At 42.7% G+C, this 25,875-nt stretch overlaps 1 protein-coding gene across 2 annotated transcripts in view; it reads left to right on the top strand.

The window, feature by feature from the left end:
- CSRNP3 (cysteine and serine rich nuclear protein 3) overlaps positions 1 to 22,680 on the top strand; it is a 280,256-nt gene extending 257,576 nt beyond the window's left edge. For both annotated transcript variants that reach the window (XM_085645399.1, XM_085645400.1), the window contains exon 5: positions 19,790 to 22,680. In XM_085645399.1, the coding sequence (XP_085501525.1) occupies positions 19,790 to 20,872 (1,083 nt within the window). In that variant the 3' untranslated portion in view covers positions 20,873 to 22,680. The remainder of the gene's footprint in view (positions 1 to 19,789) is intronic.
- Positions 22,681 to 25,875: the final 3,195 nt, after the last annotated feature.

Genomic DNA, 25,875 nt, shown 5'->3' with positions numbered 1-25,875 from the left:
CCTCTTTCTGTACCTCTCTTGCCTCTTTCTGCACCTCACTTGCCTCTTTCTGCACCTCACACTCTTCCTTCTGCACTTCTCTTGTCTCTTTCTGCACTTCGCTTGCCTCTTTCTGCACTTCTCTTGCCTCTTTCTGCACTTCTCTTGCCTCTTTCTACACCCCCTCTTGCCTCTTTGTGCACCTCTGTTGGTTCTTTCTGTACCTCACTTGCCTCTTTCTGCACTTCTCTTGCTTCTTTCTTCACCTCAGTTGCTTCTTTCAGCAATTCTCTGGCCTCTTTCTGCACTTCTCTTGCTTGTTTCTGTACCTCTCTTGCGTCTTTCTGCACCTCTGTTGCCTCTTTCTGCACCCCTCTTCCTGCACCCTCTCCCCTCTTTCTGTACCCTCTCCCCTCTTTCTGTACCTCTCTTGCCTCTTTCTGCACCCCTGTTCCCTCTCTCTGCACCTAGCCTGCCGGTTTCTGCATCTCTCTTGCCTCTTTGTGTACCTCTGTTGCTTTTTTCTGCACTTCTCTTGCTCTTTCTGCACCCTTCGCGCCTAATTCAGCACCTCTGTTGCTTCTTTCTGCACTTCTCTTCTTTCTTTCTGCACCCCTCCTGCCTCCTTCTGCACACCTCTTGCCTGTTTTTGCACCGCTGTTGGTTATTTCTGCACTGCTATTGCCTCTTTCTGCACTTCTCTTCCTTCTTTGTACACCCCTGTTGCTTCTTTCAGCAATTCTCATGCCTCTTTCTGCACTTCTCTTCCTTCTTTGTACACCCCTGTTGCTTCTTTCAGCAATTCTCATGCCTCTTTCTGCACTTCTCTTCCTTCTTTCTGCACCCCTCTTGCCTCTTTCTGCATCCCTCATGCCTCTTTTTGCACCTCTGTTGGTTCTTTCTGCACTACTCTTGCTTCTTTCTGCACCTCACTTGCCTCTTTCTGCATTTCTCTTGTTTCTTTCTACACCTCTGTTGCTTCTTTCACCAATTCTCTTGCCTCTTTCTGCACTTTTCTTGCTTGTTTCTGCACCTCTCTTGTCTTTCTGCACCTCTCTTGTCTTTCTGCACCTTTGTTGCATCTTTCTGCACCTCACTTGCTTCTTTCTGCACCCCTCCTGCCTCTTTCTGCACTGATCTTGCTTCTTTCTACACCTCTCTTGCCTCTGTCTGCTCCTCTCTTGCCTCTTTCTGCTCCTCTCTTGCCTCTTTCTGCTTCTCTCTTGCCTGTTTGTGCATTTCTGTTGCCTATTTCTGCATTTCTGTTGCCTATTTCTGCACCCCTCTTGTCTCTTTCTGCACCCCTCTTGTCTCTTTCTGCACCTCTCTTGCCTCTTTCTGCACCTCTTGCATCTTTCTGCACCCTTTTCCTTTTTTTGCATCCCTCTTGCCTCTTTCTGTGGTTCTCTTGACATTTTCTGCACCTCTTTTTCCTCTTTCCGCACTTCTCTTGCGTCTTTCCACACCTCTGTTGCTTCTTTCAGCAATTCTATTGCCTCTTTCTGCACCTCTTTTGCTGGTTTCTACACCTCGCTTGCGTCTTTATGCACCTCTATTGCCTCTTTCTATACCTCATTTGCTTCTTTCTGCATCCCTCTTTTCTCTTTCTGCACCTCTGCCGTCTTTCTGCACCGCTGTTCAATCTTTCGGCACCTTTGCTGCCTGTTTCTGCACCTCTCTTGCCTCTTTCTGTACCTCTGTTGGTTCTTTTCGCACTTCTTTCTTTCTGCACACATCCTGCCGCTTTCTGCACCTCTCTTGTCTCTTTGTGCACCTCTCCTACCTTTTTCGGCACCCCTCTTGCCTCTTTTAGCACCTCTCTTGGTTCTTTCTGCACTGCTCTTATTTCTACACATCTGTTGCTTCTTTCAGCAATTCTCTTGCCTCTTTCTGCACTTCTCTTCCTTCTTTCTGCACCCCTCCTGCCTCTTTCTGTACCACTCTTGTATCTTTGTGAACCTCTTTCTGCACTCCTCTTGCCTCTTTTTGTACCTCTGTTGGTTCATTCTGCACAGCTCTTGCTTCTTTCTACACCTCTCTTGCCTCTTTGTGCACCTCTCTTGCCTCTTTCTGCACTTCTCTTGCTTCTTTCTGCACCCTTCTTCTCTATTTTTGCATCCATCTTTCTGCTGTTCTCTTGACATTTTCTGCACCGCTTTTGCCTCTTTCTGCACTTCTCTTGCTTCTTTCCACACCTCTCTTGCTTCTTTCAGCAATTCTATTGCCTCTTTTTGCACCTCTTTTGCTGGTTTTTACACCTCGCTTGCGACTTTATTCACTTCTATATTGCCTCTTTCTACACCTCATTTGCATCTTTCTGCACCCCTATTTTCTCTTTCTGCACCCCTCTTTTCTCTTTCTGCACCTCTCTTCCGTCTTTCTGCACTGCTGTTCCATCTTTCTGCACCTTTCCTGCCCGTTTCTGCACCTCTCTTGCCTCTTTCTGTACCTCTGTTGGTTCTTTGCGCACTTCTCTTTCTTTCTTTCTTTCTGCACCCCTCTTGCCGCTTTCTGTACCTCTCCTGCCTCTTTGTGCACCTCTCCTACCTTTTTCGGCACCCCTCTTGCCTCTTTTTGCTCCTCTGTTGGTTCTTTCTGCGCTGCTCTTGCTTCTTTCTGCACCTCTGTTGCTTCTTTCAGCAATTCTCTTGCCTCTTTCTGCACCTCTCTTGCCTCTTTCTGCACCCCTGTTCCCTCTTTCTGTACCTTTCCTGCCTGTTTCTGCAGTTCTCTTGCTCTTTCTGCACCCTTGGTGCCTCTTTCTGCACCTCTGTTGCACCTTTCTGAACTTCTCTTCCTTCTTTCTGCAACCCTCCTGCCTCTTTCTGTTCCTCTCTTGCCTCTTTGTGCACCTCTCCACTTTTTTCTACACCCCTCTTGCCGCTTTTTGCACCTCTGTGGCTTCTTTCTGTACTTCTCTTGCTTCTTTCTACACCTCTGTTGCTTCTTTCAGCAATTCTCTTGCCACTTTCTGCACTTCTCTTCCTTCTTTCTGCACCACTCCTGCCTCTTTCTACACCTGTGTTGCCTCTTTGTGCACCTCTCTTGCCTCTTTCTGCACTTCATTTGCTTCTTTCTGCACCTCTCTTGCCTGTTTCAGCACATCTGTTGCTTCTTTCTGCACTTCTCTTGCCTCTTTCTGCACCTCTGACTTAGAGGTAGTTTTAATCCCCCTGCCCTATTATGTACTAGGGCCTTACAGGGGAGCTCATGCCAATCACATGGGTACCCCAACCCATAGTGTACCCTAGTGTATGTAGGTGTTTTCACTGTATTCTAAGTGTCTTTCAGCATAGCACTGGCTCCGGGCCTGGTTAGACAGTCAGTTACCACCAGTACCAGTCAGCAAAACGTTGGATGACTTTACAACAAGGCCTCTTTCTGCACCTTTGTTGCCTCTTTCTGCATTTCTCTTACTTCTTTCTGCACTTTTCTTCCTCTCTCTGCACATATCCTACCTCGGTAGGCATAGTTAGAAATTAGCATTTAAAAAACCTTTGAAATTCACTGAAAAAAACACAGGTTGATGGGACATTTTAGTTAGTTGGACATTTTACTTGTACAAAACCAGAGAAATTCGGTTGTTATAGTTAGTTGAGCTAACTATAACTCGCACCCCCGCAATGCACTGCTGATATCTCAAATGACATTTCTGATGACATCATCCACGTGATAATCTGATGCACCTCCTCACACCCTAATATACTCTTTGATACATCCACTCTAAAATACAGACTACCATTTTTAAAACCATAGACACCATTACCAGTTACCACATACCCACTCACTGATTCCTAGGTCTACAAACACATTCACTCATTCACCCATACAGTCACTCATACATTCAGTCACTCATCAATCCAGCACTATCATATGCCCTCATACACCTATACAGACACTCACACACCACCACTCATCTATAGTTACTCACACACCTAGTCAGTCATGCAAACAATCAATCATACTCCCATTTACTCACCTATACAGTTATACACACACCACCTCACGTATTCATACAGATTCTAACACATACTTAGTCTCTTATACAAGCACTGATACAAGCACACATCCATACAGCCACTCTCACAATCGCTCACTCTCACATATAGCCATTTATATACTCCAACACTCACATATACTGCTTTTCACATATGTAGTTACTCACACATGTACCACTGAGACATCCATTCACTCACCAACAGACCCATACACACACTCACCCACCCTTCACAGATGCACTCTTGAACCCATATACCCAGTGAATCACCCACCCACACATCTATGCACAGAGTCACACACCCCACCCACCCAGCCACACAGACACTCAGGCACCCATACAGATACTCAGACAACCAATCAATAACCCATATAGACAGTCATGTAGCTACTCACCAACTAACAGACTGATACAGACATTCACACAGTTTAGTCACTAACCCATGCATTCAGTAGGACACAATCACTCACCTATACAGTCAGTCACGCACCTACTAAATCATCCACTCAGACACTTATACACCCACTCATTGTTCAATGCACCTTGGCATATATATATAATATTTAAACTTTACAGAAACAGAGTCCATGGATGATCAAATCAGTGATGTCACTGACCATGTCATGAATGATGTAATATGTGACGTCCTCAGCAGTACATTGCGGGGGCGCGAGTTATAGTTAGCTCAACTAACTATAACAATCGAATTTCTCTGGTTTTGTACGAGTAAAATGTCCAACCAACTAGAACGTCCCTGAAACCTGTGGTTTTTTCAGTGAATATATATATATATATATCAATGTAACTCCGACTGCCACTCTAATTGCCGCAAGGAGCACGGACCACAGGTAAGGTGCAGATTTTTATTTTAATCACATTTGTCCATCGTAGCGTTTAGCAGCATTACGCGTTTCGGCACCCGGAAGTGCCTTGATCACATGATGCGCAAGTACCAGATGTAACCTGTTTTATACACCAGCATTTTTTTCTCCTATCACATTTGCATAGTTTTTTTCACCGTTTTTTTCAACTCTTTTTCGCTTACTTCTATGTTGTTAGCCCTTAAAGTGACAAGTGCTCAGTGCATATTTTCGCATAGACATAGACAAAATATTTTGGCTGTTGTTACAAGTGTGCAAAATATATAGATTAGAATATCTTTTGACATGATAGCGTTTCAGTTATATTGGTATAAATACATAAAACTTTTATACATGGCAATTGGCATAATATATTAAAATAATATATTAAAAGCAATATTCATGGCATCCAGATTTAAATATCTTTTTTTGCAATGCTTTGATGTAGAGCTTACAATCATATAATTTTGCATTCATTGTGCCAACAATTTTGTTTATTTAAAAACCATGCTAAAATATTTAAATACCCAAATATATAAATATCCTACTAAAATCCTAAGAAGTTGCCTAAAAAAGTGTATAAAAAATGTGTAAAGTGTTTACAAAAAGGTTTATATAAAATGATATGTGTAATACAAGCATTTGGTATTTATCTAAAAGAAAAAAGGGGGAGGGGAGGGGGAATAGGACTATTGCCCCTGCAGCTTTATATTATAGGTTAACAGTTCTAAATTACCCAAATATTAACCCTAATCTCAAAATTAATATTAACATTTCTGGGCGTTTAAGTTGGGTAAAAGAAGCTGAAATCTTGATTTTAAAGGCATGTATAAGAGTTCCTCTGTGACGTTTAAGCCTCCAGGTTGTTTGCTGTCTAGATCTAAGATATATCTAGTTTCCAACCTTCTGATTGCTTTTTCCCTATCTCCTCCTCTTTTGTATGGAGGGATGGCATAGATTAGAAAGTATTTCAATTCCTTGGGGTCTGCGTTATGTTTTTCTGAGAAATGTCTCGCCTCTGGATAAGTTGTATCTTTGTTTTTAATGGCCCTGATATGTTGAAGTATGCGTTTGTGTCCCTGTAAGATTGTACTTCCCACATATTTAAGGGAACAGGGACATTCCAACACATATATCACAAAATCAGATTTGCAGGTCAGTGCTTTTTCAATGGTTCTTTCTTCTGAACTGAAGGGAGTAGTGTAGGATGATTTATTTACTGCGTGTTGACATGCCTTGCATGTTTTACAACTGATAAATACTTTCCTTTGTGATAGCCAGGTATTTTTTGGTTGAGTATAAGGATCATTCTTGACCAGGACATCCCTCATTGAGATAGATCTAGTGTAGGTTATGGATGCCTGTTTGGGAAGAGTATGGCCAATAACGGGATCATCAAGAATTAATGGCCAATTTTTTCTAATGATCTTTTTCAATTGTTTATCCTGTTTACTGTATCTGAGGATAAATCTGAACATAGGAGGTTGTAAAGCTTGTTCTTTCTTTTTGTTAACTCCTCCTATTAAGTCCACCCTGCTTTGCTCCATACTTTTAGTAATGGCCTGGTCAATAACTTTGTTAGAATATCCTCTGGATCTAAATCTGCTAGCACAAGCTTGTTGTGCTTCTATAAGTTCCTCTTCTAAGCTGCAAATCCTTCTTAAACGCATTATTTCCCCATAAGGGATACTTTGAATAAGAGGTTGCGGGTGGAAACTGCTGGCATGCAGAATTGAGTTGCCAGCCGTGGGTTTTCTGTGCAACTTAGTTTCCAATTTAACTGCCTGGACATAAATTTCTACATCTAAAAAATGTATGGAAGTGGAACTAATATTAGATGTAAAATGCAGATTAAGATCATTTGTATTTAACTCCGTAATAAAATGTTCAGCTTCCTGCTTATTGCCATGCCAAATTAAAAACAAATCATCGATGTAACGTAGCCAACATTTAACGTTAGTTTGAAAAACTGCAGTGTGTTGTTTTAAAAGTACCAGCTCCTCCCACCAGCCCATGTGCAAGCAAGCATAGCTGGGGGAGAAGCGGGCTCCCATAGCTACTCCGCGTTGTTGTTTATACAGCGAAATCTGAAACAAAAAGATATTATGGTGTAGACAAAACTCAACCATATTGAGCAGCATTTTGTTGTGTTCAAATAGCTCCAATGTTCTTTTTCCCAAAAAGTATTGGAGAGCTCTCATGCCATCTTGATTATTGATCGATGTATATAAAGATGTTACATCCAGCGTTATTAGCAAAAAGTCATGTTGCCAATTTATATGTTTAAGTTTATGGAGGAAGTCGCTAGTGTCTCTAACATAGGATGGCAAGCACTGTACTATGTCTTGGAGAAAATAATCTACATATTGGGAAGTCTTCTCAAGAATATATATATATATATATATATATATATATATATATATATATATATATATATATATATATATATATATATATATATATATATATTCACTGAAAAAACCATAGGTTTCACACATGTTATAGTTAGCTGGACATTTTACTGATAAAAAACCAATGAAATTCCCCCGTTATAATTACTGTAGGCAACTATAACTCACGCGACCGCAATCCTCTGCTGATGCTAATACTGTATTTAGACACTTATTTGCCCATGTCTTCTTCCATTAAATTTTAGCTATACATATATTACAAATATTTTTTTTTCATAAAGACACATATGTCATCAGCAGAGGATTACGGTCGCGTGAGTTATAGTTGCCTACAGTAACTATAACGGGGGAATTTCATTGGTTTTTTATCAGTAAAATGTCCAGCTAACTATAACATGTGTGAAACCTATGGTTTTTTCAGTGAATTTGCAAGGTTCTTTAAATGCTAATTCCTAACTATAACGTGTGTGAAACCTATGGTTTTTTCAGTGAATTTGTACGTTTTTTTAAATGCTAAGTTACTTTACGCCATTTGTGGCGTGCGCGCCCACTTAACGCAGTTCGTTCCGTGCTTCGCGCACCGCGTGCCCACGTTACGCTAGATGGGCCATGAACGCACGATGCGCTTCGCGCACCGTGCGCACATGGAGGACATATGATGAGCATCGTTGTGACAGGTAAAATATATGTTTTGTTTAGACCTATTAAGCCATGCACATAAGGTGCCTTTCAGGCTCCTTTTGCACACGGGGTGAGGAGAATGTGGATATTTTTTTTATTATTATTATTTCTTACCGTACGCGTACGGTAAGCGTAATCGGCGAAATTTTCGAAAAAATTAAAATTGCCTTTTTTCACTTAGGGGATCGTTGGGGACTCCCTCGACATGGCTAGGTGCTTGGGAGCTGTGTAAACAGCCCCTTTACATGTTTTTGCACTTGGTTTTTCAACCCCCTGTCAGAGTGCGAGAGAGAAAATGGCGGCCGCCGCTTCCTGGTTTCGACCGATTCGAATGTTTACTAAGGTCTAAGGGCCAATCAGAATCGCGCACGCCACCGTACGCGTACGGTAAGTGCACCGTAAGCGCACCGTACGCTGGCTCAGATATATATATTGATTTAAAGGCTATTTTCTCAGAATCTACTGAACAGATTTACACCAAACCTACAAAAGGCACTTCCTTGACCTGAGGACTACCTCTCTGCCAAATTTCAAGTAATTCTGTTCAGCCGTTCGGGCTGTAGCTGTGTCTAAAGGTCCTATGGAAAAATGCATGGGAAAAACGCGTTTTGGGACCCCCCTTTTATCTCAGCCCCCGCTTGACGAATCCCCCCCGAGACTTTCAGGGTAGGAGCGGAGCGTAGCGCCCCACCTATTTTGAAAAATTCGCGAGGATTCGTCAACCGGCGCCAAAGTTATTCAAAATAGAATGTTGCGGATTTCCTATGGAAACGTGGTCCTAACTATAACTACCTACTGGCGACCGCCAGTAGGTAATATATATATATATATATATATATATATATCATGCAGTGGTGTAAGAAAACCATATTATACAGGAAACCGTGACATATGTAGAGCTTTACCATTGCCGAATCTACCAGTATTATGCGCCATGAAAGACCACATTATGCAGTTAGTTTATCTAAATTATGTAGAAAAAAGGAAATGAAGCAGCACTTTCCCTGACAGTAATATTTACCTCCTTTTCAGCTAAAAACATTCTGTTTGAAATCTGCAAATTATATAGCAAATAAGGTAAATCCATAACTATACAGTAAATGCTGCAGCCACATCATTCTACTGGCCCTCACTATTGTCCATTGTTTCTGTAACAATTTATTCATGAATCGTAAACAAAACCTAAACATTCTAATTCCAGTCTGTACCTATTTTTGGCTTCTTTTTGGATTAAACCGGTTTTCTTTCAACCTAACTACTCCACAATAAACGTGTTATATGAAACATACATACTAGGTAACGTAATAAGAGACTCTTTTGCCATCTCAGGCTGCTGGTGACATTTAAAAACCATTTAGCCTCTGGCCTTGTTGTCTGATATCACCAGAGCCCCTCAATGGCAATATTGGATCATATTAAGTTGTTACCCTTTGTGTCCTTCGGTCATGCACAGTAAGGTTTGGTCACAAGGCTTGGCCTGTAGACAGGCCCCACAAGCAACCAGCCGTGAGCAGCCAACCACAGTATGGAAGGCCATTGGTCATGTGCAGCAGGCCCAGTGACCAACCCAACACTGACTGTCAGCCCCTGCTGTACCAGATAGTGGCCACTGGGCCCAAAAGACTTCTTTTCTTGCTCCTGCTATTGTTTCTATGGGCATACATTCCATAGTCATTGCTATCTTCTGAATCATCGTCACTATGTAGGATTTCAGAAGCCACATATATGGACTGGTGAAACCATCTCATTCAAACATTAGCTATGTACTGCCTCCTCACATTATTTAATTAAACACAGTCACATTTTATTTATAAGAAAATGCAAAAACATTTGGCGGGAGATTAATGTACAACAACTTTAAAAGCCAGTTATTTCTATTAGTTTTAAAACTTTTTGGGAAGTAAGATCATTTATCTTACTAGTTTCAAGTTTTCAAGTTTCAAAAACTTTATTCGATCATTAATTAATAATCATAAAAGTACATACATACATAGATATTAAAACATGAGGATTCAGCAGGTTATAAGATAGACACATGTTTAAAAAAGACTGCTTTTCCTCAGTCATATCGATTTTAAAATATATACAGCAGTAAAAAAACAGATGTCCTGTGAGTTAAGGCCAAATAAAAGCCCCATGGCCGAAACAATATTGGATACATTATATTTTCTAAAAAGCGGTTTCAGATATACTTTTCGAAGATAGAGATAGAGAGGGCATAGCAATAAAAAATGTTCCGTACTTTGCTTTGTAATCCCATCGCACGGACAGGGGGCAGTAGTATAAGTCTTCATTACAGGGTACGCAACAAGCAAATGAACAATCCCCATCCGTAATCTTGTCAATACATATTGGTGGGATCGGATGGTAACCAATTTAAGGTATCCTGGGAGCCCCATTTCTTCCTTAATATATCTGTCATAAAAAACATGTGAGGAGAACTCAGCAGTAGCTACGTTACGCTTTACCATGCTAACCCTCAGAAATTCATGTTTAATCTCGCTCTTCGAGATATCTAAAACACAAGAAGGGTTATCACACACCGTAACATTAAAAACATCATTAAATGTTCGGATAATATAATTAAGCCAGGGGATGCGAGAACAGTTGTCCATGTAAAGACAGTCTAAAATTATCTTTCTTGTGAAACCAGTCTGTTCCTTGGACCATATAGATCTCCATACTAACAGGGGTCTTAGTCTGATCAAGTCAGATAGATGTTCTAGACCAGCCTCCTGATGGATCAGCTTTGTTGAGGAAGAAGACGGTAAACAAAGGAGTTTTTTGACAAATTTGTTTTCCTCAACCTGGAGCGTGTTGTTATTACAATGGCCCCACACTCCTGAACCATATAGGGCCAGAGCAACACATTTATGGCGATATAAGTACAACATATCTGGTATCCGTCTTGAGCCTAGCTTGGATGCAAATCTAAATAAGCCAAAAGAACACTTGGCCATTTTGGCTCTTACATTAATCATTTCGGGAGTCCACATCCCCCGACTATTAAAAGTGATACCCAAATAACAAAATTTGTCCACCACTTTTATAGTTTGGTCCATAACTGTAAAAGGTCTTAGGTTCTTAATTTTCTTCCCACAGGGCATTATAAAAGTTTTTGAATTATTAATTTTTAATTTTCTCCCCTTAATAAAATCAGCAAATTTATTCATAAGTTTTTGCAACCCTAAGGGGGTTTGTGAGAGCAGAACCGCGTCATCCGCATAGAGCAATATTGGGATGGACAAACCTCCAGCAGTCGGTGCGTCTGCATTGGTGGTCCGTAGTTCCGACTCAATTGCGTTAATAAAAAGGGAGAAAAGGAGAGGTGCACGGACGCATCCCTGCCTAATTCCAGATCCTATTTTAACACTAGAAGTACACTCCCCCGATTGCCCGTATCGAATCTTAGCTGTCAGGTTCCTATAAAGTTGGGCCAAGAAATAGATAATATCTTGAGGGGCACCCATGTCCAACAAGGTTGACCACAGAAGACCATGGTCAACCAAGTCAAAGGCACTGGACAGGTCGGCAAAGCAAAGAAACAACGAGCCTTGCTTGGCTCGTGTATATTTGCATATAATAAGGTCTAGATTAATGCACTGTTCTATAGTGCCTAACCCCTTGCGAAATCCATACTGAGAATCTGCAAGGATCCAATTTCCTTCTACCCATTCCTCCAAACGACTCAATAAAACCCTACTCATAATTTTTAGGGAAGCAGTAAGGAGAGAGATCGGGCGATAGTTTTTTGCCTCACCCCTCTCCCCTTTTTTATACACCGGGATGATAGTTGATTCTCCCCAGGTTTGTGGGGCCGCAATCGTGGCAGCAGCATTAAAAACCTTTGTTAACAATGGGCTCCAGATGGAAATCTCGGCTTTATAAAGGTCCACGGGTACCCCGTCAGGGCCCGGCGCCTTTCCCCCCTTACTGGCCCGGATGGCAGCATCCACCTCTAAGACTGTAATATTGAGAGGTATGGGGATATAAGCCAAGGTTTCCCTATCCCCCCCTACCGCTAGTCCTTCGGGGTTAAAAATACTGGTAAAATGAGACACCCATTGTTCCTCAGATACCTGGGCTGACATTACCGGAACTTCTTCGTTTTGGAGGAAGGGACTATTGACAGTGGACCAGAAAAGCTTGGTATCCTTAAGATCCACTGCCTTAGTCAGGTTATTCCAGGCCTCTTCCCTTAGTTCCTGTTTCCTATCCCTCAGGTGTATTAAGTATTCCCTTCTAAGGGTTTTAACTGCTTCCTTATCTCTGGGTTTATCCTTAAGAGCAGCTTTGAGTCTTTGTAAGGATTTGGTACATTCCCTATTAAACCATCCCCCATTAGTCCTAGGGCCCTTTGGTTTTCTTCCAGTTAAGATTTCTGCAATATTTTTATTAATAATGTCGAAACTAACTAGAATATCATCATTATCCTTTTCGGGTTCGAGACAGCATTCTACCTCATCTATACAAGCAGACACAATGGTACACAGTAAATGTTCCTCGTTTTGCCTACCCCATTTAATTCTAGGGCCATTGGGTCTATGTGGGACTATATCTGTCACTTCACCATGTAACACCTTTACTTTGTCCCCCCACAAGGAGAGATACATTGTTAAACAATTATGATCACTTAGGGCTGGGTCTACTATTACGGGTAAGGAACACAAGGCTATAATACTGGAGGAGACAATGAGGTAATCGATAACCGTGGCACAATTCCTTCCTGTAAAGGTTGGTACCGAATTACCCTCACTGTCTGCGCCAGGTAACATAATACATAAATCCATTCTAAGCATAAGAGTATTAAGGGAATCCCCATAAGCCGAATGTATAAAGTGGGTCTGGACTTCCCCCACCTCATCCCCATACCCACATACCCTATTGCCACTAAATGGGCACATGTGAATGTTAAAATCTCCGCCCCACAAAATATCAGGAGCCACATCACTACGCCCAAGTAACCTTTCCACCTCCGCCTCAAGTTCATCAACCATATCTGTTTTTGAGTGGTTAAAGGCATTGTTGTAGTGGTTTATAACTAGAACATTTCGCCCATTTCTGTTTTGTAACCACAACAACTGAGAATGCAGGCCGACGGTCCGGTGGATTTTTACTCGGACCGGTAGCCTCACAGAAAGCAATATCACCATTCCACCACTAGCTCTCCCCATGTTGGATGGCTGGGCGTGGCAGTTATAAGCAGCATACCCATCAAGATAGACATCTTCGGCCGCCCAAGTCTCCTGGAGACACAAGATATCAAATTGGGTTATAAATTCTAACCATCCTAGACAATCTATCTTGTTATTCCACCCAGCGATATTCCAACTCGCCATCTTATATCCCCGTTCTGTTAGACTGACAACCTCAATGGATGGTGGGGGTAAGGTGTGGACATGGGTTTCTTCCCCTGGCATGGGGTCTTCAGATAGTAAGGTCGGGCTTGTGCTTCCATTGGCCGAGGTAGGAGCAACAGAGTTACAATAAGGCTGGGCAGAATTAGGTGTATTCCCCCTAAAACTACATGTAGCATTATACCCATTGGGTGAGTTAATATCAGTTGGACCTATTTCCTCCGTGCCCACACCCGTGTCACCCCCTGTGTCTCCATAGAATTCCTTCTCCCCCTCCCCTGTGGCTCGATGGCATCAATCGCAGTCTTCCAGGCCACTCAACACCTCAAACCTGTTGGTGGTATTTAGGGGTGTAAAAGGTTTGAGATGATCCATTCTCCTGTGTGTTCGGGGGTTATACCTTGGACCTATAATATTCCACCCATACAGATCTACAGCTATGGGTTTTTGCTTATCGCTAAATATAGGGCCGTTATTGTAGACAGGTGGACAATATGGGTTTGGGAGCATTTGCCTCAGTAACGGGGGCGGAGGGGCTCGCCGTGATAGATGATTTGATGGGAACACCACTGAGCGAGGATAAAAATATGTTAGGGGACGGGGGGTAATAGGTTTACTACCGTGGTCTGAAGGCCAGTTAAGTATAAAATGGACGGCATTCTGATCTCTAAAATTAATGACCACTATGTCTCCCTCAATGTCTTTGGATCTTCCTCCCAGCCATGGAAGGCGGCGAACATGTATAATTTCTCCATTGATATTGTTTGCAATCGGTCTATGTAGACTTAACCAATGTGATATTTTATTTTTCAACTGGGCGAAGTCCTCCCGTTTATTCTTCCCCAGTTCTGGTACCCCAGTAAGGACTACTACATACGGTACAGCTTCTGGTGGAAGTTCTGGGAGGGGACCCTTGTTATAGTAATCTCGAGTCAGCCGCTCATTTCCTCTCTCTCTCATTATATTCTCTGGGACTTGACCAATATTATTCCGCTGTCCATTAGACGTTACAGCCTGTAATAATGTGGGTTTACTATTAGGTCCATCAGGATTACTCCCTGATGTACTTCCACTCGTGTTAGTTGAAGGTTGAGGCTGAATGGTAGTCTGATCAAGAGTAGGTATAGTAATTATAGCAGAAACACCTGATGAAGAGGGTACCATTGGGGCTTGTATAGGGGGGTTAAATGACACCTTATTAATTACAGTCTTGTTCCCCAGTTCATGTTCTATCTTCCCAAGTCTAACTTCTAGTTTACTAAGTCTATCTATGATAGCCAGAGAATAAGTCCTCATTATAGACTCTATGCTATCAATCAAGGCTCTGTCTAAGGGTTCCTGTAACGTCACCACCGTTCGAGGGCTATCGGCGGTGGAGATGACAGGGTCAGTAAGGGGAGTAACACATGGATGCGTTGGTGATATAACTATCCTTCCTTCATCTGTTACTTTAACCAGTCCTCCTCTGGTACTGTCATTCTTTTTAATGCCAAAATCTGCATGATTGATTTTCCTCTTTGGAGGGTTATTTTTACGCCTTTTTGTCGGAGGGGGACCATGGATTTTAACTGGCATGACTTTTCTTACCCTACTATTAACCTCTATTGTTTGTTTAGGGATAGGGGTGATTTGTGCTTTAGTTATAACAATAGGTTTAGTTATACAGGGAGTAGTAACAGTGGTTGACAGATTACTAGTAGTGCCTAAAGAGCCAGAATCGCTCGTAGATGTTCCCTCTCTAAATATTAGAGGGATACTGTCCTGCGAGGGGGTACAAATATCCCCCGTAGTGCTCGTTAGCGCTGGTGACACCGGGATGGGTCTATTCTTTAGACTTTCAATCGACCGTCGTCGTTCAGCCCGCAGTTCTTCAAGGGTGGGGGGGGTTTGAGTATCCAAGAGGGTTTTCTTGAAGTACTTATCTAATTTCCCATTTACCAAACCCACCGACTTCGCAGGGCCAGGTAACTCCGGGGTTAAAATTTCAATAGACATAATGGTTATATAATGAGCCCCCCCAAACACTTACACAATAGTTCTATGTTGATCGGTATTCGGGCAGGGGTTCTGGCCCAGTCCAGTCTCTGTGGGTCTATGAGGGTCTTAGAGGGTCCGCCCTTAGTCCGGGCTTTGTCCCGGGTGATGTCCCGCACGCGCGTCCCGCAGTCGCGTGATATCCTCTGGTCTTATGCTGTCCGTGGATAGAGGGGGCGGAGACACGGGAAGAGGCGGCAGGTGTGCTGGCTGGAACACGCACAGCCTGCTGGGCCTCGCAGTCCCGTCCTCCTGCACAGCAGCACCCCCCACAATCAGCAATGCCCAACGGGGCTCCCAGCACACAGGACCAGTTAAAATATTGCCCAGCGAGGCTCCCAGAGGCAGGCAGCAAAACGGGTCAAGGACTCCTTCACGAGCGGCACCCGCGAAGCGGGGGCTGCGAGGAGTTTTCTGCAGTCAGCAGGGGGCGGAGACACGGGAAGAGGCGGCAGGTGTGCTGGCTGGAACACGCACAGCCTGCTGGGCCTCGCAGTCCCGTCCTCCTGCACAGCAGCACCCCCCACAATCAGCAATGCCCAACGGGGCTCCCAGCACACAGGACCAGTTAAAATATTGCCCAGCGAGGCTCCCAGAGGCAGGCAGCAAAACGGGTCAAGGACTCCTTCACGAGCTATATCTTACTATAAAAGCATACACTACAAAAGTAAAAGGGACCAACACAAGATTCAACACAACATTTCCAGACTATACTAGATCGGCTATAGCATTTAAAGAACACTTAAATACATTTTGATACAAATTGATGATACAAGCTGTTCCTACATGGTAGACTAGTAGTTTTTCCTGCTGCTGGTAGTTCCGAATTAAAACTTTTATTCCCTGTGAAAAACGTTTCCCAATTCTGCTACGTAAATTCTGTAAACCTATTGTGGAAGGATAGGTTTCTGAGGCCAACAAAGCTAATGTATTGTACTATCTTGATATTAATATTTTCAGTTTGTGAAATAAGTTATGAGACCCTGACGTGTTTTAACACAAATGATCTAAAACGCTCCGGTCCGGTTTCACAAAGCCATTACAGCCGTAAACCTAAAAGCCCAATATGACTCCAGTTACACCTGAAAGCTATCCACAACAGTATACACAATTTCAGGTTTAAATGGTTTTACTACCCTGTAATTATCCGGCGCAATTGCGTACATTTATGCAGTAGTAAAGCCCACACAAGGAATTAGAAGTGAGAGGATCAAGGCATAGTGTGCCTTGAGAGTTTGTGTTGTGTAAATGTACATAAACTTGTGAGTTTGTTGCTATTCACAAACTCCTCTCCGACAGCTTCCTACCCTGGAATGGGATCAGGACACCCCCAGACCTCGTAAGGAGTTAGCGAATGGGGATTTCTCCACAGGGAACATGTTTTCCCAGTGGAGAAAAAAGAAAACCATCATTGAGCAATTCGGTATGTCTGGTCTTGGCAAACTGGTGAGATGATCAGATTTTTCTTCCTATCTTTAATTTATTCTAAGTGTGTGCCACAAAAATAAAACGTATACACGACAAAAATGAAAGAACCACTGCCTAAAATGGTGGCCACATGCCTACAATAATAATTATATATATTTTTTTAAATGACCATCAAATCCACTCTTGCTAGAACAGCACTGCTGCTTCTTAGTAGGATTGTCTATTCAGGTCAGGTCCAGAAATCCGCCTTGTGTTCAGTGCACATCACAGGGCAATGTGAAAATGTAGCATTGGCTTTGAATCGCAGTAAGCTGAAGGCCTGGGTTAAAAACACAGGATGACTAAGTTGTCCATGCTGTGTGCAATAGTGGGCGATAAATGAGAGGGTTGACCTAAAGCCCCACTATGTAAATATGTATGTATTTTTTTTTGATTTACATGAAGGTGCCATGAGCCCTGCAATTGCCTTTAGGCCAGACCTAAAAATTGTGCACTTTGATAGAAGACTGTATCTGTCAAATGAGGAATTGTGAACTGCGTTTAACTGTATTGGGTAATAGCAGATGACACATGGCATTCTTAGTTGTTTATCTGGAAAGCTACGATTGACACAATTTTGCAGGAATGCTGCTGGAGAGGTTTGTGAATTTCCACAAGTGGTACATTTACACCTTTCTCTAGCCACACTTCTACTGCTGTAAATGTTTGACGTGTCTTGGTGAAGCGCGCCCTTTGTGTTCATTTGTAGAACCCGTTTGAGTCGCTCTGACCAAATGTATTACAATTTAGTTGTCAACAGAGCCCTGACAATGACCCTTTGAGTGATATTTGACTACTGTTAGAACTGACTGCTGAAGGCCAGAAATATCAATTTGTCCCATGTGCAGCAGATATATATCCTAGTCAGGAAGCTTCGTAGCTTTCGCAGTCTTCGTATGCTTTGTGTGTATTCCAACTGTTACTTTCTTCACATTTCATAGCTTTACATTCTGTGTTGCTACGAAAGTCAGTGGCCGCCGGCACGGATCAGATGTAGGGGGGCGGAAGGGGGATGTGGGAGGTAGGAGAAAGGTCGGGGGAGGACATGGGGAAGCAGCTATTTAAAAAAAAAAAAAAAACTTACTTTTCGCCATTTCCTTGCTGCGTCTCTCCTCTTTATTCCTTCCTTCGCTCGGCCATAGGAAGCACATCTTGGCTCCCAGTCAGCCAATCACAACGCTGCCTTAGCAGCGTTGTGATTGGTCTGGGTGCCGTGTTTCGATGCTCAGACGCTGACTGGAAGCCTGTGCATGTTCTCCACTAGGCTGTAATGCAGACTGCATGGAGTACATGCGAAGTGCGCAAGACTGTTTTGGGCGGCCCAAGAGGGCCTTCCAAGCAGTCATTGCGCACTTCAGGAGGGTAGTACCCAGTGGTGGCTCCTTCGCTAAGTTGGCCCAGTCAGCCAATCACAACGCTGCCTTAGCAGCGTTGTGATTGGTCTGGGTGCCGTGTTTCGATGCTCAGACGCTGACTGGAAGCCTGTGCATGTTCTCCACTAGGCTGTAATGCAGACTGCATGGAGTACATGCGAAGTGCGCAAGACTGTTTTGGGCGGCCCAAGAGGGCCTTCCAAGCAGTCATTGCGCACTTCAGGAGGGTACTACCCAGTGGTGGCTCCTTCGCTAAGTTGGCCCAGTCAGCCAATCACAACGCTGCCTTAGCAGCGTTGTGATTGGTCTGGGTGCCGTGTTTCGATGCTCAGACGCTGACTGGAAGCCTGTGCATGTTCTCCACTAGGCTGTAATGCAGACTGCATGGAGTACATGCGAAGTGCGCAAGACTGTTTTGGGCGGCCCAAGAGGGCCTTCCAGCAGTCATTGCGCACTTTAGGAGGGTACTACCCAGTGGTGGCTCCTTCGCTAAGTTGGTGCGTCGCCCCACTGCTTTTGGCAGTGAAACACAGAGAAAATAAAATGATAACTCACGTTATCATTTTATTTTCTCCTGCTTCCGCCCACAGCTTTGCATGAGGGGGCAGGGGAGGAGTGGTAGCACCCTCCTAAATTTCGAAATGACTGCTCTCTCAGGCCACCTAAAATAAACTTGCGCACTTCTCCTGTTTTCCATGGAGGCTACATTACAGCCTATGTGGAGAACATGCCCAGGCCTCCAGTCAGCGTCTGAGAGCGAAACGCCTCTCTCATAGCAATCACAACACTGCTAATGCAGTTTTGTGATTGGCTGACTGGGAGCCTGGGTGTGCTTCCTGTGGCCAAGTGAGGGAAGGACTACGGAGGAGAGACGCTTCGAGGAAGTGGCTCCCGCCCCCCTAATACGATCCATTCCAGCCGCCGCTTGTGCTACCACTCCTCCCCTGCCCCCTCATGCACAGTTGTGGGCGGAAGTAGGAGAAAATAAAATGATAACGTGTTATCATTTTATTTTCTCTGTTTCACTGCAAAAAAGCAGTGGGGTGATGCTCCTCCGCCTTAGCGGAAGAGCTGCCACTGCCAAAAGTGACCGTTTAAACTACTACTAGATACTAGACCTGGGCATAATATTTTTCTTAGGCTGTACGTAGATTTTTGTTTTTTCATTATCCTTTCTTTAGTATTCCCTTCCATCCCTCTCCTCTATCAGTACCACTGGATTAATCCAATGGCATTTCTCTAACGTAAGATTAATACAATTTTTGCAAGGTGGGTTTTCTTTAAGATTCCCCATCCTCTTCAACTCCTTTTAACTACAAATCCAAACTTCACTTCAAAAATGTTTTTATCCTGCATATATTCCCGAAGTTCACACATTACTACTCTTCCATGTTCTAACTTCACTCTTTTGTATTTTCATGTGTTAATAATCATACAAATGCATGCTGCTACTACTCATGAGAGATGACAACCTGTTTGTGCTAACTTTGCAAAATAACTCGAAAATCACTTTGACAAAGCCAAAAGCTCTTATTTGACACATGAAAGTGTATACCTATATATGATATTAAACATTTTCTTCATAAGTGCATCCCTTTTTGATTGCTCTTTTTGTCCTTTACTGTTGCAGGTAGACCGTATGTCTTTTCCATGTGGTTGCACCAAGGAAGGTTGCAGTAATGCAGCGGGTAGAATTGAATTCAACCCCATTCGGGTGAGGACTCATTTTTTGCACACCATAATGAAACTGGAGTTGGAGAAAAGCCGAGAGCAGCAAGCTTCCATGGTCAATGGTTGCCTTTCGGAAATAAGTGCTCGTGATAATCCTATGCTCCAGGTGCCGCACCCTGTGGAATATTCTATTGTAGACAATTGTGAAATGGACACCAAGCCCCAGACTGCAATTATGCACTTCCAGTCCTTTGATGGATTGGATTGCCAAGGTGAAGATGAAGATGAGGATGATGAGGAGGAGGAGGAGGAGGAGGATGATGGGAGTAGTTTTTGCAGCGCTGTCACTGATTCCAGCACACAAAGTTTGGCACCTAGTGAATCGGATGATGACGACGACGATGAAGAAGAGGAGGATGAAGATGAAGATGGTGAGGATGAAGACAAACCTGAAGGTTATGGGGAAGTGATGGGAACCCAAACGGGGGTTGTGTCTTTGCCTTCAGTCCTTTGCTATTCCGATCGCACATCTGTGCTGGAAAACCACTCTAAAAATGATTCCTTCTACCCAAAGTCCTCACCTATTTATTACCAAATAGAGAATCATGCAAGTAGCAATGCTAACCAGATCCTTGAGACCTACCAAGAACAGGAACCGGTTAAGAACGGTTCTCTTGCCTTGTCGCCCTACAACATCACAGTAGAACATTTTGCGGACTATAAGCAGCCCTCTGAAGAAAATGGCGACGTTACTCGGTGCCTCGGGATCAATCCCTCTGTGATTGTTTGTTGTGCCTCCTCAGAAAGCGATAACAGCACTCCTCATGGTCGTCCATATCCTGAACGCAGGCCTAGCCATTCTCACATGGAATTTCATTCCTACTTGAAAAACCCGCCTTTGGATGGATTTTGTCCAAGTTTGAATGGTAACAGTCAAAGGGTTCCCGAACTACTGACCGAGGAGTCAGTAAACCTTTCAGAAAGTAGTAAGCTACACGAAGAATGTATCAAATCACCTGTGGTGGAACCAGTAACCGTTTAGTCCTGTTAATCATGTCTATGTACTTGTAAGCTATTTTATTTAAGGATATTGTATTTAATTGGTTTTGCTAAACGCGTCATATTTTCTGAAAACAAACAGCGCAAGACTGTTTAATGTCGCCCTTATGACGTCATGACCGTGGATTTGCACAAAACAAGAGTTTTTAATGACATCAGAGAAGGCAGACTATCTTAAAAAAGAATATGCTATTGAAATATTATCTGTACATATCGCAAAGTAAATTATTTGTTAAAAAAAAAAAAACTGCCAAAATAGCTGGATCAAATCGTCAGGTTTCTGATGCTCAGATCTTTTAAAAATCGGATATTTTTAAGTCATTGTTTTTGACCATGCCAGAGGAGAACTTTTAATGTGAAATCACTTTGAGAAAAAAATAGATTTGATTGTTCCGTATGTGACATATTTATGAACGTTTGGTGTATCGTTAGTATTCATGTTTAAAAAGAAAAATGAACAGCATGTTCATTTAATACCGAGGGGTCTGTGGTTCGTTCCACAGAGCATGCTCAGAAGAAAATGCATCTAGGACAATGTTGTGTAAAGCTTTGGATGTGGCTGCTCCAAGCGGAACGTTGCATCCTGTAAAATGCACTGACTTTTGTTTTTTTAAAGAAATATGTGTGACCAATTGAAGAATCTATTGTCTGACGTCGTTGTTACACCAACGGTGGCCAGACTGATGTTCATTGATGGCAGGATGGTTTCTGGAATGAGACTGTTGGACACAGAGCAAGGCTCGGAGGCTGGGAGCCTGTTTGTCTTCTGCTCTACTCACAGAATTCTATTGTAAATGCAGAAATAGAGCTCAAAATTAGTGTTACTTTCGACTTTTTCACTATCTGGTGCAAGGTAAGATGAATAATTCAATTGCGTGAAGCACTTTTTCCCCAACTGTACTTTCAACAACTAACGCACTTTAGCGCCCCCTTTCGTAACTGCATTGTTAAATGTGGAGCAAGGTGGCTTTCAAGCAGATGCAGCGCGCCTCTGGCTTGAGAATTCCATGGATGTGAAAGGGGAGTGATGGGTGGTCTGCATTCCACAGTGACGAAATAGGTGTTATATTTACAATCAATAAATATTGTAAACTGAATATCTTAGCATATCAGTAACTAAAATATTTCTAAGGACAGGCTGTCCGTTTTAAGGACCAATAATCGCTGGTTATAGATTCCAGTTTCCTTAAACAATGACTCGAAATTATATACTATTTCAGAATCAAATTATCAGAATATCTTTTTAACATTTCATGAAGTTATTGGGTGACTCGAGGACCACTAATGGTGTCTGTTTCAGAGCGTAATTTTCTGAAGATTCATCATGTTACTGATTTTTTTTAAAAACTTTTTTGCTGCATAGTTACAATGCATCTCATGCATTTTCTTTTACCTCATGTTACCTTATTGAGCAGCTACCAACACGTTACATGCTCGCTAAGGTCTTTGCTGGACAATGGTTCATATAAAGGTGTACATTTTTTATGTGATATGCCACTTAATAATCTTTTTCTGTATTTTGTTGTTCTTATGATATGAAGTATATGTTAAGTACCTGTTTGTTTGAAATGTAGATTTGCCTTGCTGTTGTTTTTACTGTTTCTGCTTCTTCATTTTTATATTCGTCAAGCTTCAGTGTTTTGAGATATTATGCAAGTACTTTGAAGAGCGCAGCCTCTGTAAGAGTGGCTCATTTTTAGAATAAAATAGTGTGCTTGCAGAATACTACGTGTTAATATTCAAATGAAACAAAAACTTTGTAAAAGTGTTTTTTCGAAGAAAAAAAAATAAGATTTCAAACCTGTTTCTCGTTTCCTTGAGTGTTTCTTTTTCTCTCCCATCATTCTTCTTCTGATACAAAAAAAAAATTAAGGCTATGTTGACTATCGTTCTGCAAGTGAATCATGTGGTAGAGGTGTCTAGCCATCATGAAGTACCTGCCGTTAAGGGAGAGCCCCTCCCGTGTCTGAGCAGGGTAGCATTTATTTCTGTTCTGCAGAGACAGTTGGAGTCTGCTGCGTTAAAAGGGGCAGAAGGCCCTGTCCAGGCATACATCTGCAGGACACAAACACTGGGCGGCTCTCAAAGAAAGGGGAGATGAAAGTATTTTCAAAATTGAACACAAGGCTTCTGAGCCTGGAGCGACTACGGCCCTCTTTATGAGTGGGCTTGATTTTCCCCCTGGCAAGTTTACCACTCTGATCCCTAGAAATGCTGGTTCCAGGGGTGCTGGTAACTCCAGGGGGCATAGTTATCAGACATTGTAGGTGTGGCCTGAGGTTACTATGAGTAACTGAAGAATTGCCAAGGGACATGGTATTTTCAGATGAGTCCCCCATTAATCTCTCCTGTCCCTTATGTTTTACCCTGGGATTGCAGCTGAAATCTCTTGGTGAAGCCAAACTGATCTGCAGTGTATCTGCAAATTTCATAATTCTAGTGAGGCTGGTTGTGCCATCACCGGCCGTGATGGAATTAAGATGCAACTCATTATGAAGACCTAGGTAGCTAGAGGTGTCTTTGTGTTTTACAGGCTTTCCTGTTAGATTTTGCTCATTACATTTACCCTAGTGAGAGACCTTGGTGTAACCAAGACCCATGATAGATTAGCAATGTGCTTTTACTGGCTCCAGATGATGGAAAAGAAAATAAGAGTTTTGTCAGTCGTGTATGAATTGCCAAGTGAGTGGCAAGTCTGGAGGCCTAATCAAGGTTGCCCCCATTCCAAATCTAGTGGCATGGATGTATTTTGAGAAAATGTGTATGGACACCCTACACCGTAAGACTTTGGGGAAAAAATATATTCTGGTAGAGCTAGTCCATGCAAATAAGTGACTTAAGACACTGCCCCTCTGCACTGATACTGCTCCTATTGCAGCAAAGGTCGTACTTGATCCTGTCAACAGAATGGAGTTGCAGAAGCAAATTATTTCAGATAGGACCAACGATGTTGCAGTGCTTCCACCCACAAACCAATGAACTTGTTTAACAAGACCCTAAAAGCTATGACTCCTGTCCTGGAAAGAGCTGAGGGAAATGGTATACACTGTCACCATGCAAGCATGTTGCCTGAGGGAGGTGCCGCAGAAAGGAGATGGTTTCAGCCTCTCCAAAGTTTTGGAGGGCCTCTATGTGTTGTACTTAAGGGGTTGGGACAACAATGCCTTGAGTGCAGGTCATAATATAGGGGATTATGTGCAGGGCTTCAGTGCCAAGAGTTCTAGGTACATTAAAGCCCCAAATAATTTGGAGGACAGTAAGGAACTGATCAAATAATGGTTTTACAAAGAAAACCAAATAAATGGACTGGGCTTTTCACAGTACTGGATAAAATGAGTGAGGCAAATTAAAGTGTTAATCTTGAAGCCACAGGGCTATCCAGTTCAATGGTCTTAAATGTCACTATCACAGAGCAAACAAATATATGACGTTACAATGCATGCAATTGCAACGCATGCTTTTACAACGCAGACTTTACATCGCAACCACCATTACATTGAATGATTTTACAACGCCTGCCATTACAACGCATTTTTAGAAACTACCATTACAACGCAATCCATTACAACATATACCATTACAACGCATAATACTTTTAGGTCAACAGTAGGGTAAGTGTTGGATAGGGTAGGGGTAAAAATTACTATTCCCCACTCCAGTGAGTGCAACAGTAGGGAAAGTGTTGGATAGTGTAATGTGTTTCTAATGGCATGCATTGTAATGACATGCGTTATGGCATGCATTGTAATGGCATGCAATGTAAAGGCAGATGCATTGTAACATTTGCGTTGTAAAGGTAGGTTGTTGTAATGACTGCGTTGTAATGGATGTTTACCAGAGCAAACGGAGAGAAATTGTTTTTGGCGAAAAGAGGCAGGTGACACACATTGACCTGCTGCACAACAAAGAACATGGCTCAGTGATAAGAGTATATCTCTCTCTTGATATAACAGAAGACGCTGTAAGCAAGTGATTGTGAATTGGTTTGTCTATAACAGATGCTAGAGAAAGCATGTCTCTCGAACATTAGTTGTACAGGACATTAGATAAAGTAGGTACAACTTCAGTGATGAAGCAGCTAAGTCTCCAAACGCCCTTGGTCTAGCCTTGGAAGTTATGGAACTAGATCCCATCCACCAGGAAGGTACCTCAGACCTATGGTCCTCTGTCAATAGCAAATACGTTCAGCCTTTCACTAATGCCGATGAAGTTGATACATCATTGACATTCAGAGGCTAGCAATCTCCTCAGTAATTTTGATCACAGGGTACTGGACGTTTACCAGACCCAGTTACTTGAAAGTTTTCCTTAACTAAATGTGGCCATAAGGACAGAAATCAAAACTGTGAAGAGCCACTTTAATTTCAGATTGACCCCTTTTGGGTTGTGAATTGCACTTGCCACTGATTTCAGAGACTTACATATTCTACAACAGACAGGACCTAACAAGTGAGTGTCACCAGCACTGAAAATGAACTAATAGACTTCTAACAAGGCTCTAAGCAATTTAAAAGGCAGGATTGCTTGACAGGCTAAGGTTCCATTCTGTAACACAGCCTCTAGGTTGGCAGTGGCACTGTACAGCCCCTCAACTAGTAATGCAGGTGAATGTGGTAGCCTTTCAAGACCAAAGTGAGGTGATTTCTAGGTCTCACAGATTTCGGATCGGGGTTGCCAAACTATCTGAGAGCACTGTAGGATAACTATCTGAGTTAACTAAAAACTCAACCTAACTCTGTGATCCCGATTCCAGAATATCAACCCTGAAATTGACACTGTGGTCTGCCTCTAATGTAAGCCCCTGATTACAGTAAATCATTTCTTGTGCAGGCTACTGATTCCATGGGTGGCATGGGTCCCTGTTAAGCCTGATAAATGTTGATGGGTAACAGTAACCTGTGGTGTTAATTATAGATGTTTGCTCCCCATAAAAACAATGTAAGGCAATAGCTTGTGAAAGAGGTGTCTTCTGTTGCCTGGTCTTTC

The sequence above is a fragment of the Triturus cristatus genome, chromosome 3_1 (genome assembly GCF_964204655.1).
Source record: "Triturus cristatus chromosome 3_1, aTriCri1.1, whole genome shotgun sequence".
NCBI classification, from domain to species: Eukaryota; Metazoa; Chordata; class Amphibia; order Caudata; family Salamandridae; genus Triturus; species Triturus cristatus.
The sequence above is the reverse complement of the archived record's forward strand: the minus strand, read 5'-3'. Positions and strand labels throughout refer to the sequence as shown.